This window comes from Ursus arctos, unplaced genomic scaffold (genome assembly GCF_023065955.2).
Source record: "Ursus arctos isolate Adak ecotype North America unplaced genomic scaffold, UrsArc2.0 scaffold_36, whole genome shotgun sequence".
Lineage (NCBI taxonomy): Eukaryota > Metazoa > Chordata > Mammalia > Carnivora > Ursidae > Ursus > Ursus arctos.
Window position 1 is genome coordinate 20,424,185 of NW_026623050.1, and position 16,795 is coordinate 20,440,979.

At 36.6% G+C, this 16,795-nt stretch overlaps 1 protein-coding gene across 2 annotated transcripts in view; it reads right to left on the reverse strand.

The window, feature by feature from the left end:
• Positions 1 to 16,795, reverse strand: part of DNAAF4 (dynein axonemal assembly factor 4) — an 83,973-nt gene that overhangs the window by 14,573 nt on the left and 52,605 nt on the right. For both annotated transcript variants that reach the window (XM_048219486.2, XM_057306206.1), the window contains 2 exons: positions 8,173 to 8,318; positions 6,570 to 6,679 (listed from right to left, as the gene is read on the reverse strand). In XM_048219486.2, the coding sequence (XP_048075443.2) occupies positions 6,570 to 6,679; positions 8,173 to 8,318 (256 nt within the window). The remainder of the gene's footprint in view (positions 1 to 6,569; positions 6,680 to 8,172; positions 8,319 to 16,795) is intronic.

Below are 16,795 nucleotides of genomic sequence, written 5' to 3' on the forward strand. Positions count from 1 at the left end.
AAAGAAAATTCAGGGGGCACCTGGGTGGCTCAGTCGGTTAAGCATCCGACTCTTGATTGCAGCTCAGGTCTTGATCTCAGCATCGTGAGTTCAAGCCCCACGGACAAAGAAAAGAAAAGAAAAGAAAATTCAGACATAAGAACTAGGGTAGACAATGATTTTATGTAATAATAGCAATATGATGCTGGGAGCTAGATTGTAGAACAATATATCCTTAATTCCCTCCTATGTAACATTAGACTTTGCTGTACAGTAAGGTAGGCAGAAGGGATTCAAGTGGCCCTAGGGTGGGAAAAGAAGGAATTTAAGTCTGAAGTTAAGACAGGGTCCAAAAAAACTTATGCTAAAAATCAAGCGCAGGGCAATGGCAGTGACACAGAACAATGGTCCATTTACTTTATGTGATTACAAGTGTCTAGAAGGGTAGCTCTTAAAGTTATTTACAGATTCTGAGTCATGTAAGCCTGTAAAATAACATCATACCATGCACATGTCTAAATGAGAGCATCTGGACTCTGTTTTATATGAGAAGTTCTCAGTAAAAAGCTGTCTGGTACATAAGGTTAATTGGAAAAGGTAAAATGCTTTCAGGAGCAAATGAAATTACCTAAGCTTACGTATTTTCCCAAAAGGTAGAGATTTGGCATTTAAAACTAAGTCACAGCAGTGGAAGGGGCGGTAGAGAAAAATGAAAAAGCTATTGCTCTTTTGAAAGGTTTGCCCACCTCTACCCTTTTGCGAAGCAAGTGGCCCGCGTGTTTTAGCATAGTAAGCACGGTCGGACTGTTTTGGCCTGTGTAAATCTAGAGGGCTCTCACGAAACAAAGCCTCTCGAGATGACAGTATTTCATCCTTTGGCTTAAATTCAACACACTACTTCTCAATCAGTTCTATTATATCTATTTCTATCTTTTGTACTGCATTACATTGCTAGCGAGGATACAGTTCTAACAAGTCTTACCTTTCCTTTTATCTATTTGTTCTTGGCACCATGATGAACCGTACTCTGCTCTACTTCTCTGGGTGTTACTAGTTACTAAGTTTTCTCCCATCTCTCCTCATTTTCAACTCTCTGATTTTGCTTCTCTTTCTTTTTCTATCTAATTGGAGCTAGTACGGCAAAATGGTATATAAACAAGAGACTAAAAGTAATGACAATCTACCATGTCTGACTGCTGCGAAGTATACTTTTGCACTAGGGTTGCTGCCAAGTCATTGTTTTTGCCAGCAGTCGATTTTATTTCTATGTTTTAATTCTTGTAATTTTTAATTTTCACACACACACACACACACACACACACACACACACTTTTGCTGCATTTGTCAGTCAAAATTCCAACCCTGGCTCAACAATTTCATCTGCCCTTTCTACTTTTTTTTTTTTAAGATTTTATTTATTTATTTGAAAGAGAGAGCAAGCAGGAGCAGGAGGAGGGGCAGAGGGAGAAGCAGACTCTCTGCTGGGCAGGGAGCCTGACTCTGGGCTCGATCCCAGGACCCCGGAATCATGACCTGAGCCGAAGGCAGACGCTTAACCAACGGAGCCACCCATGTGCCCCAGCATTTTCTAGTCTTAAAACCAAATCACATCTTTAGTGTATCAGAAATAAGACCAGACCAACACCGCCAAGGACCTTTAGCCAGTCCCAGCATCATAACGCCTGTACCAAAGGACTGTCTCACCAGGTCAATCAATCGTTTTATCTTTGAGCACTGATCTAAAAGCGCACTTCTCCCTTGTCTTCATGTTGCTGGCCTTTCCCAGTCCCATCCCCCCGCTACTCTTTCATATATATATATATATATATATATATATATATATATATATATATATATTTTTTTTTTTTTTTTTTTTTAAGTAATCTCCATGCCCACTGTGAGGCTTGAACTCAAGACCCTGAGATCAAGAGTCCCATGCTCTACCGACTGAGCCAGCCAGGTGCTCCTCCTTTGTACTTTGTTATTCCTAGTTCTGCCATAATAGACTCCACCTTCCAGTCCCTCACCATACCCTCAACTTTTCCACAAAATCCTTTCTAAAATAAACCTGGCTCTGCCCTGAGGGCAGTTCTAATTTCTACCACCCTCTCCACTAAATACCCGTCCACCCAACTCCCCACATTAGTGATTTAGGGTAGGTGGAACTGCAGGAACTGGCATTGTCCAGGCTCTCTCCTGCTAGATCTAAGCTGTAACTCTCTCTTTATCTAGAAGTCCTTATCCTTTGGGACTCCTAACATCTTTGCCCTGTAGCCTTCACTCTTCTCATATTTATTAAGGGCTTTGAAACCTGGTTCTCAGAATCTGTCTCAATCCCAACTTTTGCCATGATTCCAGAAGATTCTAAGATTTGTGTATATGACCCATTTATCAATTTATTCTTGAAATACCTGGAACTCCTTAACTCAGCGTATCTTCCATTCAACTGTACTTTTGCTACCCACTCTCAGGGTCACGCACTGGCCTCCATCATCACCTGAACTGCACTACCTTAGAAATATCAAACTCTAGAATCCCAGCCACTGATCAGAACTTTCTACTCTACCAATTTGCCCTTTATACTAAATCTTCAGTCTTACAATGCCATCTAATTTCTTAATTGCTCCATTTTCTCTTAGTCCACTGGGCCCCTCATGGCATTTCTTCCTTTCTAACACAGCCTGGACTTCATGGCTAAATATCTGAGCTCTTTTTCCATAAGCAATCTGGTCCCTTGCACTACTAGTTTTTTACCGTACTTGTCAGATAAAACTCCCACTCTGGCCCAAAGATCTATTCTTAAATCCAAAAGACTAAACACTATAGGAGATAAATCACACAACTGTACTGACATCTCTATAAATTCATGTTCTCCAACTGGCAGGGCCAACAGTATTCACTAATCAATTTCCCTTATCTAGGTCCATACTTGGCTTCACTTTCTTTCCTCCAATCTCAGAAAATGAAGTATCTCTGTCTACTCCAAGTCAATCTGTCAACATTTTCTAAAGCAAAGTAATCAATCCAACAGGACAGCCTACTCAGCTTTGCTCACTTCAGCATTCTCGGATTGCAAGGAGGAGCAATTCATAACCAAACCACACAGACTGCTTTCGTAACTGGAATGAAAGGACAGGAAGTGGATTTTATTCATCTGTGAGAAGTATAGAGCAGTAGGTAGAATAGAAGCTCTGTAATAATATCAACCTGGAATTGAATCCTGGTTTTACTCATTAACCATCACTTTAGCCATGTTTTCTTAACCTCTCTAGCCCTGTTTTCCACATTTGTAAGAAGGGGATAAAAATAATAATATCCAACTAGTCACATTGTTACAGGAATTAAGTGAGCTCTTTTGTGTACAGCTGCTAGCTTCTCAATAAACATTTGTTAAATAGTGCAAAAGTAGTAGGTCCTACCCAACTATAGTTGTGAGGATTTAATGAGATAGTATAAACACACAAAAGCTCTTATAAACCAACACAAGCTATCAACATATTAACTGTGATCCTGACAATGGCAGCTTAGAGATAAGCAAATGCAATTAAAGAAATGACTTAGAATGTTAGAGCTGGGGAGCAGCACAAGCAGTTGGCCAAGTAGACTGGGTGAAAAACAAGAGGGACTTTCATTTAGTATGTGCTGTGTAAATTTCTTCCCCCCAAAATATTTGTTATTACAAAATTTTAAATTGAATGCAACTTTTAAAAAGAGGAAAAGCAAAACAAAATCAAGACAATCCAACCATTCTTGGCTTTCACCCAATTTTCTCCACTCTGCTCAGAGAGATTTCAATCGTCTCTTTCTCTTGTCTCCAAAGCTATTCAAATCTTTTATACATTTGTGGTGTTAAGGAAACACCACAAAACAAAAACTCTTTAAATTTTCTACTCCATTGGCTTCTGGGAGTATTTTTGTGTACTCCATTCTTTTGCAAGACCTTTAAATGTCCGTAGGTCGAGGAGTGTTCTTCTCAGGCCACTACTCTGGTCTGCACACTCTGTGGATATCTCAACTACATTTTTACTTTTATAAATTTAACTACAATATAAATGCTGATAACCTCCAAATCTATTTCTACAGTGCTGACTTCTCTGGGTTCGAACTTGCTGGACAGTGTCACCCAGACTGGCCCAGAGACATCTTAAACTCAACATATTAAAAACTGAACTTCACCTCCATTCTCTCCTGACTGGTCCCTCACCTTGTATTCTCTAATTTAGCTGGTGGCATCACGCAATCAATCATTCAAACTAGAAACTGGGAACTCCTTCCTCTCATTCCCGAAAAATCAATCAAGAAGTTCTGCCTATTTTACCTCCTAAATATTTTCAAGTTGCCCTCCTCTCCACCCCTACAACAACACCTATAACAAGGCCAGTTCAAGGCCTTCGCCATATTTTCTGCAACACAGTTTCCCCCCTTACCTTATAGAATAAAATCTAAAAAAAGGAAGATTCTTAAATATGGTGAACAAACTGGTAGCAGCCAGAGGGAAGGTGGGTAGAGGGGTGGGTGAAATAGGTGAAGGGGATTAAAAATAAAATTTTCATTGATAAGTACTGAGTAACATACAGAAATGTTGAATAGTTATATTGCACACCTGAAACTAATATAACACTCTATGTTAATTATATGCAAATTAAAAAATAAGTTTAAAAAAAAGAATCTTAACCAAGCACACAAGGCCCCTGATGATTTTTCTAGGTTCATTCGTCATTACTTGTAGCCTCAAATTTTATGTTTTAGCAAAAAATAAACCACACATCATTCCTGACCTATATATCACACTATTTCTTGTCTCTTGAGCTTTTGTTCATATTGTGTCCAATACCTGAAATGAATGCCTTTCTTTCCCTTTCTCTGGAAACTCCTACTTATCATTAAGAGGAGCTCAGGTGCTACATTCTCTATGAAGCTTTTTCTGAACCTACATTCCTCCCTTTAAGGGTAGGTGTCCCTTTTCTGTATTTTCATTTTACCTTGTTCTTTTCTAGTATTGTATTTCCCACACAGTATCACAACTATTTGTGTATGTCTGTCTCCTCCACTGAGCTTTGTAGCTCAGAGCCTAGCCTACAGTCTGGTAAATACCAAGCAATCAATAGATGTTTATTTAATGGTTGAATAAATGGAGAAGAAGGGAGCAAAGGAGAGAGAGAAGAAGAGAAAGAGGAGAAAGGATCATGTAAGGTTTTAATGTTGGAAGTAAGAGAAACCAACCTGTCAGGCCCAGGCCTCTGACTTTCAGAAAAACTGTCACTTCAGCTCAATTCCACATATCAATCCCTGGTGTAACAGACAAGAGAGAAGACCAAGAAAGAACAGAGGAAAGATAAGAAAGGAAAAATATAGACATGTGGTAGATAGGTAATAGAAACCTTTCCCTCAGCCAAAAGCAGTCCATATCCTAATCCTCAGAACCTGTGACTATGCCACCTAACATGGCAGGAAGGATTCCACAGATGTGCCTAAATTAAGGTCTTGAGGGGGGAGATTATGCAAATGAGACTAATGTAACCACAAGGATCCTTATAAAAGAAAGAGGGAAGCAGGAGAGTCAGAGAAGGAGATGGCATTATGGAAGCAGAGGTCAGAGTGATGCAATTGCTGGCTGGAGGCCACAAGCCAAGCAATATAGGCAGCCTAAAAACTAGAAAATGAAGGGAAATAGATTCTTCCCTACAGACTCTAGAAGGAACACAACTGATACCTTGATTTTAAGCCAGTGAAACCCATTTTGAACTTCTGACTTCTAAAACTGTAAGATAATTAATTTGTGATATTTTAAGCCATTAAGTTTATGGTAGATTGTTATGGCAACAACAGAAAAATAATATAAAAGTGTATATAATGAAATATAACAAGTAACATCCACAACTGCCTCAAAATACAAATTCAAATTTGATACATTCATAATGTATCAAAATTCACTGGTTTTGATAATTGTATAAAAATATACAGAGCAATATGTGAATAAATCAAAGGATTTCCTGGTTATAAAATGATAATTTATAAGATAATTCGGTAATCTTTTAAAGCTGGAGATGAATAATCAAAGCTCTAATTTCTAAAAAACACACTTCTTCTTTTTTTTTAGAGGGGAGTTTTTTTTAAGGGGGAGTGAGAGGGAGAGAGGAGAGAAACAAGCAGACTTCATGCCCAGTGAGGAGCCTGACACAGGGCTCAATCTCACAGCCCTGAGATCATGACCTGAGCCAAAATCAAGAGTCGGATGCTCAACAGACTGAGCCACCCAGGCACCCCTAAATAACACATTTCTAAGGGAAATATTAGGAAGAACTTATGCTAAATGTGATTTTAAAAGGAATTTTTAATAAGTAACCCAAGAGATGTCATATATTTCATTTCTGTGACATTTAAATACAAAAACAAATAAAAATAAGAGCCTTGTTCTATGATCTGACTTTTTAAAATAAGGAAGCCCTACCTACTTAATTTGCTTATTTGCATTATCTTTCCCCAACAACACACATAAGCACTTATGTCAAGATATCTTGAAAATGTAGTAAGTACTAATGTACACCTAATTTATTATAAATCTCATAGCCAGAGTTCAAACAACTTACTTTCCTTTGTCCTTCAGCCATTCTGGGTTCTTTTCTTCTTCTTTTAAATCAGAAAGTTCAGGAATATCAGTATTCAGTGCTCTTCGTGCCTCTGCTTGTTTGTGTAACCACTGAAATCAGAGAATAAAGTCTAATGAAGGACACAAAAGTCTTAATACAGGGGCGCCTGGGTGGCTCAGTCATTAAGCGTCTGCCTTCGGCTCAGGGCGTTATCCTAGGGTCCTGGGATCGAGCCCCTCATCAGGCTTCCTACTCTGCTGGGAGCCTGCTTCTTCCTCTCCCACTCCTCCTACTTGTGTTCCCTCTCTCGCTGGCTGTCTTTCTCTCTCTGTCAAATAAATAAATAAAATCTTTAAAAAAAAAAAAAAAAAAAAAGAGGAAGAAACCAGAGTACAGCTCTCCTTCCACCACTCCCTGCACCCTGATCTTGGACTTGCCAGCCTCCAGAACTTTGAGAAATGTCTGTTGTTTAAACCAGCCAGTGTAGGGTATTTTGTTACAGCAGTCTGAGTAGACTAATACGCTATTTGATAACGTGATTTTAAACTTCCAATTTTTATCCTTTTCAAAAGTTTAATGTTATTAGCTGGTAAAGATCAAGTGTATAAAAATTTCTAGTCCAAATTTCATACAAATTTCTGGAATTCATGTGATTATTATTTTACTTTTCTTGTTTATATTTGTTTTTCTATAATGAAAAAATATAAATGACTTTTAAATAATTATAATCTTATAATTCTAGAGATAATTTTACAAATAATAAAATTTAGAATATATTGTTTAATAATAAGAAAATAGTTAATATTTTTTAAAGATTTTGTTTATTTATTTGAGAGTGAGAAAGGGAAAGAGCACAGAGGCAGAGAGAGAAGCAGACTCCCTGATGAGCAGAGAGCCTGACTCCGGGCTCAATCTCAGGACCCCGAGATCATGACCTGAGCCGAAGGCAGCTGCTTAACTGACTGAGCCACCCAGGTGCCCCCAAAATAGTTAATATCTATAAATTGTCATCATTTCTTAAAGATCTTCAATTACTTCCACAACTTTTTAATTGTGAGAGGCAACAATTAACACCTTGTAGTAAAAAAAAAAAATGCAATTCTTAGTGCCTATATAACTAAAGATACAAAATTCAAAATCCCAGGGCCCAAGGATTTATAAATGAATGAGAGATATTCTAGAATGTCACATTAGAAATACCTGATGATAATAATAATAATTAGTTGTAATAATATATTAACAATAAATGTCCAAATCCCTTACCAAACACATACTGATCCCTTACCAAAACACAAGTTTACAAATCTAATATAGCAAATGATGTATTTGATAAAATAGGTGGCAAGTGTAACAGTTTATCTCCTGGAATAAGCGATAATAGTGCATACTAAGTCAGTGTTCTCTCATCAGCGTTCTGGAGACAAAAAAAATTCTGCACATTATTTTTTTCTCAAAAGGAAATACTAAAATATATTCAAGAAGTAATATCTTAAGTGTAATGAATACTTAAGAAATTCAAAACTCAGTATTAGTTTTAATAGATGAAATTAAAAATAAACTATTTTCATTTGTGATCATTGTAACTAACAGCAAGTATATGTACCTCCTCTTCTTCTGCTACTTGTGATTCTCGGAGAGCAGTTGGAAATACTCGAGGGGTAAAGTTGATTTTAATACTGCCAACGGAGCGAGGAGCAGGAATACTGTCTTCCTTTAATTTCTCCAAAAACATATTTTCTGAATTTCTTCCTTGAAAAGCAATATTAGCAAGTGAGTTATCTTTCTCTCTTTTTCTAGATAACAATCAAGCTGACTTTTACAGTAATTACACATCAAAGCTACTGCTAAAATCCTATACAAATAAACCAAAGATAACTTCTGCTAGAAGGGATGTAAAATCCATCATCAAAAGTGTGGCAGCTAGTTATCTCGTCTTTAATCAATGACCCCCTATTTTTCTAGGATTCTCTCTGTTAAAAAACACAGTGTTTAATTTACGTTCAGTCTAGGGAAGGGCACTCTGAGCGATTCTACATCCACTTTAGAAAGCCATCATTACCAATAATACTACCTCTATTTCCTTTAAGCTCCCATAGCAATATCTTCTATAAGCTTCCTTGTGACAGTATTTTTCAGCCATCAGAGACAGCTAATGAGAATAAGCAAAGAGTAATAATGAAAAGCTATACATTTTTAGAAAGATAGTTTGATGTAATAATGGTTAAGCCAACATAAGAAATGTATCTATGTGTTAGAATATAAACTGTATGAATAAAAGGAAGGAAGGGTAAGTTTAAAAAATGCAAAAGTAGGGGCGCCTGGGTGGCACAGCGGTTAAGCGTCTGCCTTCGGCTCAGGGCGTGATCCCGGCGTTATGGGATCGAGCCCCGCATCAGGCTCCTCCGCTATGAGCCTGCTTCTTCCTCTCCCACTCCCCCTGCTTGTGTTCCCTCTCTCGCTGGCTGTCTCTATCTCTGTCAAATAAATAAAAATAAAAATCTTTAAAAAAAAATGCAAAAGTACAAAAAATATGATACGCAGATTTAAAAGGCAATATCAAAACTTTTAAGAAAAACAGATTTTCCAAATATGAAGAGTAATATCCTTGCTATAAAATGAATATATACAAATAAGAAAAAAACTTCTAAATTAAAAAATGTGAAAAGGGCCTACATTGACATTTCCAAGAGAAGGAAGAGGGGGGCAAGGAGTTAAAAATATGGACTCAAACAAACAAGAAAACTGGAGTGCAAATTTTCTAGATGTCTGTGGTTGAGACATCTAACTTCCATTCTCCCTTCTTCCTTTTAGAGATAGAGTTTGAGTTCTAAGCTAGACATATGACTGTGTCAGGCTAGAATCTACATAACCCAGGCTTCCTTGAGATTAGATGTGATTATATGCCAATTCTGAGACAACAAAATATGAATAGAAGTGATGTATACAATGGATCGTTTTATAGGTAAATCTGCTTGCTGAGAACTCCTCTTTCCTCCTTTCCACTGGGTAAAACACGATGCCAACCTCGGCATCCAGAGATGGAAGCCAAATGATGTGATGACAGAGATGGCCTGGCCAGCCTGCATGGCCTTGTAAAACAAAGTCATTTATCAGGCCTACATGGATCACTGTTAACATAACAAGTATTGGATTATGGAGAACTAAATTTCTGTCTTATGTGATCCGTGATTTTGGATCTCCTTATTATAACAATTAGCTTTAACCTACCAAATACAATGTCCCAAGAATTTTATATCCAAGAAAATTGCTGCTTACTTACAAAGGCAAAAGACATTCCTAAATATCTAAGAATTAAGTAAATATACTACTTTGCCATCTTTTCCAAATAAATTAATCGAAGAAATGTTCCAAATATGGAGAAATGAAATTAAGAAACTAAGAGTGGGGAACGTAAGGGTAAAAATGAAAAGAATTGGTTTTCTACACAGTGGAAAACACACTAAAAGTGTTGGGAATAAGATTCTTAAATGTTAGTACAACCAAAGGAAAACAATAAAAAGTAAAAAGGAAATATATAACTTCAGATTATTATACTAATGATTACTAGGACACAGAGCATGAAGGGAATAAGCACTATTTTCCATAATGAGAAATTAAACATTTTTCTTGGGTGCCTGGGTGGCTCAGTCGGTTAAGCATCTGCCTTTGGTTCAGATCCTGGGATCAAGTCCCACATCAGGCTCTCTGCTCAGTGCGGAGTCTGCTTCTCCCTTTCACTCTCCCTCTGTGCTTTCCCTCTCTCTCTTACATAAATAAATAAAATCCTTAAAAATTTTTTATTTTCTTATTAATTTTGCTAAATTAAATAAACATTTTTAAATGATCATGAAAAACATTAACATGACCACTTGTTACATTAAAAGTAGGATATCTAGCTTCCAAACTCTTACTGTAAAATAAGACAAGTAGTAAAACATAAAATAAAATTAGCTTTCTGTTTCCAGAAGCAGAGGTTAAAGTTTTAAAACTTTTTACAATCTCCAGATAAAATGCTATAAACACATAAAATGCTTGATAAAAATATAACAAAGAAATAAAGGTTCAAATATACAGTTCAGTTTAAAAAGTAAGCAGAGAAAAAGTCTTATCAGTGATTTACAGCTGGGGTAATCCAAAAGCTGACAAAAAGCTGTTTGGAAAGATATTTATATCTATATCTGGAATACATATATAAAGGCTAAAGGCTGGAAATGTAATGCTGATATAGTTAGAGAGGTGGGAAGCTGGGAATGAAACTAGAGGCTTAGAAGGGCTGCTCTCTTAGTGAAAAGCTTATTTATAAAATCACTGTCCACTGGTCCAGGAAGGTGAAGCCTATTCTTCCTGGGGGTTTGGAAAGGAGGAGAAAAATATATCTTTCGTGAGAAATCAAAACTCTAGGTCTCTCTTGTGAGCAAGTCTTACCTCCACAAACCAGAACACCTGAGATTTTTTTTATATGCACCCATAAAAAAAAAAAAATCCTTGCTGAAGATGAACACACAATCAAAAACTCCAAATCACACGAGAAAACAATCCAGTGTGAAGGACAGTTAGCAGACACAACAAACAGGAGGTATGGCTTCTTAAGAATTTGAAAGAATAGAACACTCTGCAAGAGATTAAAATAATTTTAAACATGTTTATTTGAAAAGCAAAGACAGGAAAAATCCGTACTGAAAAATGAAGAAACAAATGACAAAAGAACGAACAAAAAAACCAGATGCAACTTCCAAAATGAAAAATATTGCCACTGAAATTTAAAACCTTTAGGATGAGTTTAACAGCACCTTAAGCATAGTTGCAGAAAATTTACAAACTAGAAGAGATCTGAGGATAATATATAGAATGAGGTCAAGAAATATACAGAAAGAGGAAGGTGATATTTCAAGACAATAGCTTAGAAGTTCCCAGAACTTTACTGAAAACATAAGTTCTTTGAATAAAAGTATATTCCAAGTTCTGACATTATGAAACAAATAAATATAAAACCGCACAGAGACGAATAAAATCAAAGTACATCAAAGTGAAGAATTTTAAAGCAACCAGAAGACAAAGGATGGATTACCTTATAAATGATCAATAGTTAGATCAAGAGCAGACTTCTCAGCAACATCAGAGGGCAAAAGGCAATAGAAAAATATCTTCGAACTACTGATGGAAAATAACTATCAACGTGGAATTCTACAACCAGCCAAGCCATCCTTCAATAACTAGTATAATATAAATACCTGACCTGAACACTCACAAATCTTCATTAAAGAACTACTAAAGGTTTTACCTGTAAAGGGAAGGCAATTTAACCCACAAAGAAGTGAAACACAACAAAGACAAATTAAAAATAAGTAAATATGCATCAATCTAAATAGTAATGACTATATAGTGGGGAAAAAACCCATACTAACAGTAATGACTAAATTTAGGGATTTAAAAGTAAAGTGAAGTCAACTGATCTCCCTTCCCTCCAAAAAAGTGGACTAAGATGTTTAGACAATTTCAAAGAAGATGGGTATTACTGGAATTTACGTACTAAATTTCCTTGTAATATTTACAAGAATGGTAGAGATTAACCTTAAATCTTTGTTTAATATGCATGTTAAAATATAATAATTAGAATTATATCTATGTACCAAAACAGATACAAAAAATTTAATATTAATCAATGAACAAAAATAGAATACATACCTTTCAAATTAGTAGAAAGTAATCAAGAATATTTTTTAAATCCAAGGCAGAAAAATAGAAAAAAGAACCAAGAAAGAAAGTCTAGTAAATATAGATCACAAAGTAAGACAGCAGAAGAAAATCCTATGATATCAAGATACATTTTATTTATAATAATAAATCTAAGTGGCCCATAGCCTATTAAAAGAAACCCTCGGGATAAACACAAATACACACCATAAACTACAATCTATAAACACACCTGTAACATAGTGATACAGAAAATTTTAAATATGAGAATTATAGTCATTTTATACATTTGGAAACTAAAAACAAAACAAAATGAAACAAAAAACCAAACCAAAACAAAAAACCCTAGTAATTGAAGGGCCAGAGGAAAAAATGATGAGTTACAAAATATTTGCAACTAAACAACAAAAACACAAGATTCCAAGACTTATGAATGTATTAACGTAGTATTTAAGAAAAAAAATTTTAACTTAACATGCATGTATTAAAATATTCCAAAATTAATGAAAACAAGTGAGACAAGAACAAAGAAAACCTAAAGAAACTCAAAGAAGCAAAATAAAAATAAAGACAGGAATTAACGGAATAGTAAACAAAGAAACAATAAAAAGGATCAACAAAACCAAAAATTTGCTTTTTGGAACAGATATACAAAATGCTACAATAGTTGATCAAGAAAAAACAAAATCGTATTAGGTATAAAGAAATGTTATAATGATAGAGAGAAGCAAATAAGAGAAAGTTTATGCCAATAAATTTGAAAAGATGATAAGCACAATTTCCTAGAAAATAAATTACCAAAATTGACCTGAAAAAATAGAACACCTGAATAACCAGAAACTAAAAGTACTTCTTTTTTTTTTTTTTTTTAAGATTTTATTTATTTATTCGACAGAGATAGAGACAGCCAGCGAGAGAGGGAACACAAGCAGGGGGAGTGGGAGAGGAAGAAGCAGGCTCCCAGCATAGGAGCCTGATGTGGGGCTCGATCCCATAACGCCGGGATCACGCCCTGAGCAGAAGGCAGATGCTTAACAACTGTGCCACCCAGGCGCCCCAGAAACTAAAAGTACTTCTATAAAATATTCCATGCCTAGACATATTAGGGGTAGTTTTACTAAACCTTCAAACACCAGATAATTCATAGCAAACTAAATTGTTTTGAAGAATAGAAAAAGAAAAAAGGTACAATTCCCAGTGTACCTGAGCAGTAAATATTGTAAGACTTTGTATGTCTGAAAAGTCCTTATGCTTGCCTCCCACTTGATTAATAAGCGGGTGTAGAATTTCACACTGAAAATTATTTTCCCCTCAGAGTGATCCATGTTTCAGGATTCCAGTGCTGAGGTTAGGAGGACAGATGCTAACATTCCCAGTCCTTTGTGCACGATCTGTTTCTCTTCTCTGGAAGCTTCAGGGTCTCTGTCTAAAGTGTGCTGAGGGACCCCTGGGTGGTTCAGTCAGTTAAGTATCCAACTCTTTGATTTTGGCTCAGGTCATGATCTCAGCGTTGGAGTTCGAGCCTTCCATCAGGCTCTGAGCTGGGTGTGGATCCAGCCTGCTAAAATTCTCCCTTTCTCTCTGCCCCACCCCCTGGCTCATGTGCTCTTGTTCTCTTTCTAAAAAAGAAAAAGAAAAAACATAAAGTGTGCTAAAATTTCATGTGCTTTGGCATGAACATTATAAAATCTGCCATGCTGGACCCGATAGACTCTTTCAATGTGGAAATTCATTTAAGTTTTCAGAAGTTTTGCAACATTAAAAATATTATTTCCTCTCTTCTGTCTCTCCTTCTCTTTCTCATACCCCTATTACTTGAATGTTGAACATCCTGGATAGATACTCTGATTGTTTTATCTTTTCTATTTCAAATATCTTTATCCTTTTGTTCTACTTTCTGAATAACTTAGAAGCCATATTCCAATCATTTGATTAAATTTTTAATTTTCATCACATTTTAAATTTCCAAACTGTTTTATTCTCTTAATATTCCTTACTATAGTCTCTCGTTCTTGTTTAATGATTAAAATATGTCTTCATCTCTCTGAAGACATTAGTTATAATTAAGTTTTCTTCTGTTCCCTGCATTACTTGGTTGTTCCAAGTTGCATTTTATTGTGTCTTGACTGTCTTCTCCTTTTAAAGTATAAAACTTCTGCCCGGAAGTTCTACGTACACGAATCTAGTAAGCTTCAGCATCGTCAACTAGCTGGGCCATTACAGATGTCAGAATTTTTTCATCCTACACTCATTAGCTTCCCTACAGAAGAATTTTCTAATCTGCATCCCAGGTGCACTGGGCTTGTGCACGCATATGTGCACGAGCTAAGGAGAGGAGTGCTGGAGGGGATCCCTTGAACCGGAATTTATATTTACGCAATGCTATCTTTCACTCCATCTCTGTATTTTCAGAGCAGAATCTCACTCAGTCTTCAACTATGCAGAAAGTAAACCCCCGATCTTCTGTCATGATCTGGAGATCTGGTAGTGAAACTCTATTTACACACTTCCAACCAATCCTTTTTTTTTTTTTTTTTTCAGACTTACATCTGCCCCTACCTTTAGGAGTACCTGGTTTTTCCACGTTGAAAAGGGACAAATTCACATGGCCTAAAGTCTCATCTCTCCCTCTAGAATGTTTTGAGTAGCTTAGCAAGCAAGTCAAAACTACTTCAACAGAAGGACAGGCTGGTACCAGTAACTGAACTTTTCTAACAAGATAAGGAAGCCCCAATAGTTAATTAATTAGATGCTCAATGATTCCTCTTTCCCAGTCTCCTATGAATATACACAATAGTACAAGGGCCAGGACCCTCAAAGGAGGCTTGACCATGGCTGGCCTTAAGCATAACTGCGAAATAACAAGAACCTGAGGAGATTATGTGCATTTTGATGCTTTTCTGCATGAAAGTATTCCCAACAAACTTTATTCAATTTTACAAAGAAATAATTCATGTACAATAAAATGTACTCAGGGGCACCTGGGTGACTCAGTTGGTTAGACATCCAACTCTTGGTTTCCACCCAGGTCATGATCTCAGGGTCATGAGATAAAGTCCCGTATTGGGCTCCGTGCTCAGCAGGGAGTCTACTTGAGATTTTCTTCCTCTCCCTCTCAGCCCCTTCCCCAGCACTCCGGTGCGTGCATGCGCTTGTGAGCTCTCGCTCTCTCTCTCAAATAAATCTTAAAAAAAAAAAATAAACTGTACTCATTTTAAACTACATTAATTTAATGAGTTCTGACAGATGTAAGCACCTGTGAAATCATAATCATAATGAAGACAGAAAATTTCTATCACCTCTAAGAGTCCCCTATAGCCACGTGAAGTTCATCCCTTCCTTTTACCTCTGGCCTCAGATAATCACTGATGTACTCTCAGTCATCATAAAACGATAAGTACTTTCTAGAATTTCATGCAGTATGTACTGTGTGGTCTCTTCTGCAGAGTAATATTTCACTTTATGAATGTACGAGATTTGCTTATGCACTCTTCTAGTGATGAGCAGCATTTCCAGTTATTCACCACTCATTGTGAATAAAGTGGCCATAAATATCTGAGTACAAGTCTTCAGGTGAATACATCTCTCTTGTGTAAATACTGAAGACAAGAATGACCGAGTTATATGATAAGTGTATACTTAACTTTTCAGGAAAGAGCCAACACTCTGCCAAAGTCGTTGTACCATTTTACATTTCTACCATCATTGTACAAGGGCTGCAGTTGTAGCATATCCTCAAGAACACTTGTGTTGATGGTCTTTAGTCTTCTGTTTTAGTCATTTTAATGCATATGTACTACGTACTGTATCTCACTCTCGTTTTAATTTGCATTTCCCTACTAACCAAAGATGTGTCTACTGGCCGTTCATGTCTTACTCTGTGACAAGTCCTTCAAATCTTTCATCTAATTGTTTATTGGATTATCTTCTTACGCATGCATTATGTACACAGTGAGGCAAGAGTCTACCGTCATTTGTTTCCATAAATATATCCTGATCTGTTCCAGACCTTCCTTTCCCCATTGAATTGCCTTGCTACCTTTCATTAAAATCATGAACCATACTTGCGTGGATCAGAATTTGCAACAGCAGTTACTTCGAAGTTGATTTTTAAAATCACATAAAATCTTATCAAAAATTTTCACTTATAGCCGAGATGCCCTTCAACAGATGACTGGATTAAGAAGTTGTGGTCCATATATACAATGGAATATTACTCAGCTATCAGAAAGAACGAGTTCTCAACATTTGCTACAACATGGACAGCACTGGAGGAGATAATGCTAAGTGAAATAAGTCAAGCAGAGAAAGACAACTATCATATGATTTCTCTCATCTATGGAACATAAGAACTAGGATGATCAGTAGGGGAAGAAAGGGATAAAGAAAGGGGGGGTAATCAGAAGGGGGAATGAAGCATGAGAGACTATGGACTATGAGAAACAAACTGAGGGCCTCAGAGGGGAGGGGGTGGGGGAATGGGATAGACTGGTGATGGGTAGTAAGGAGGGCACGTATTGCATGGTGCACTG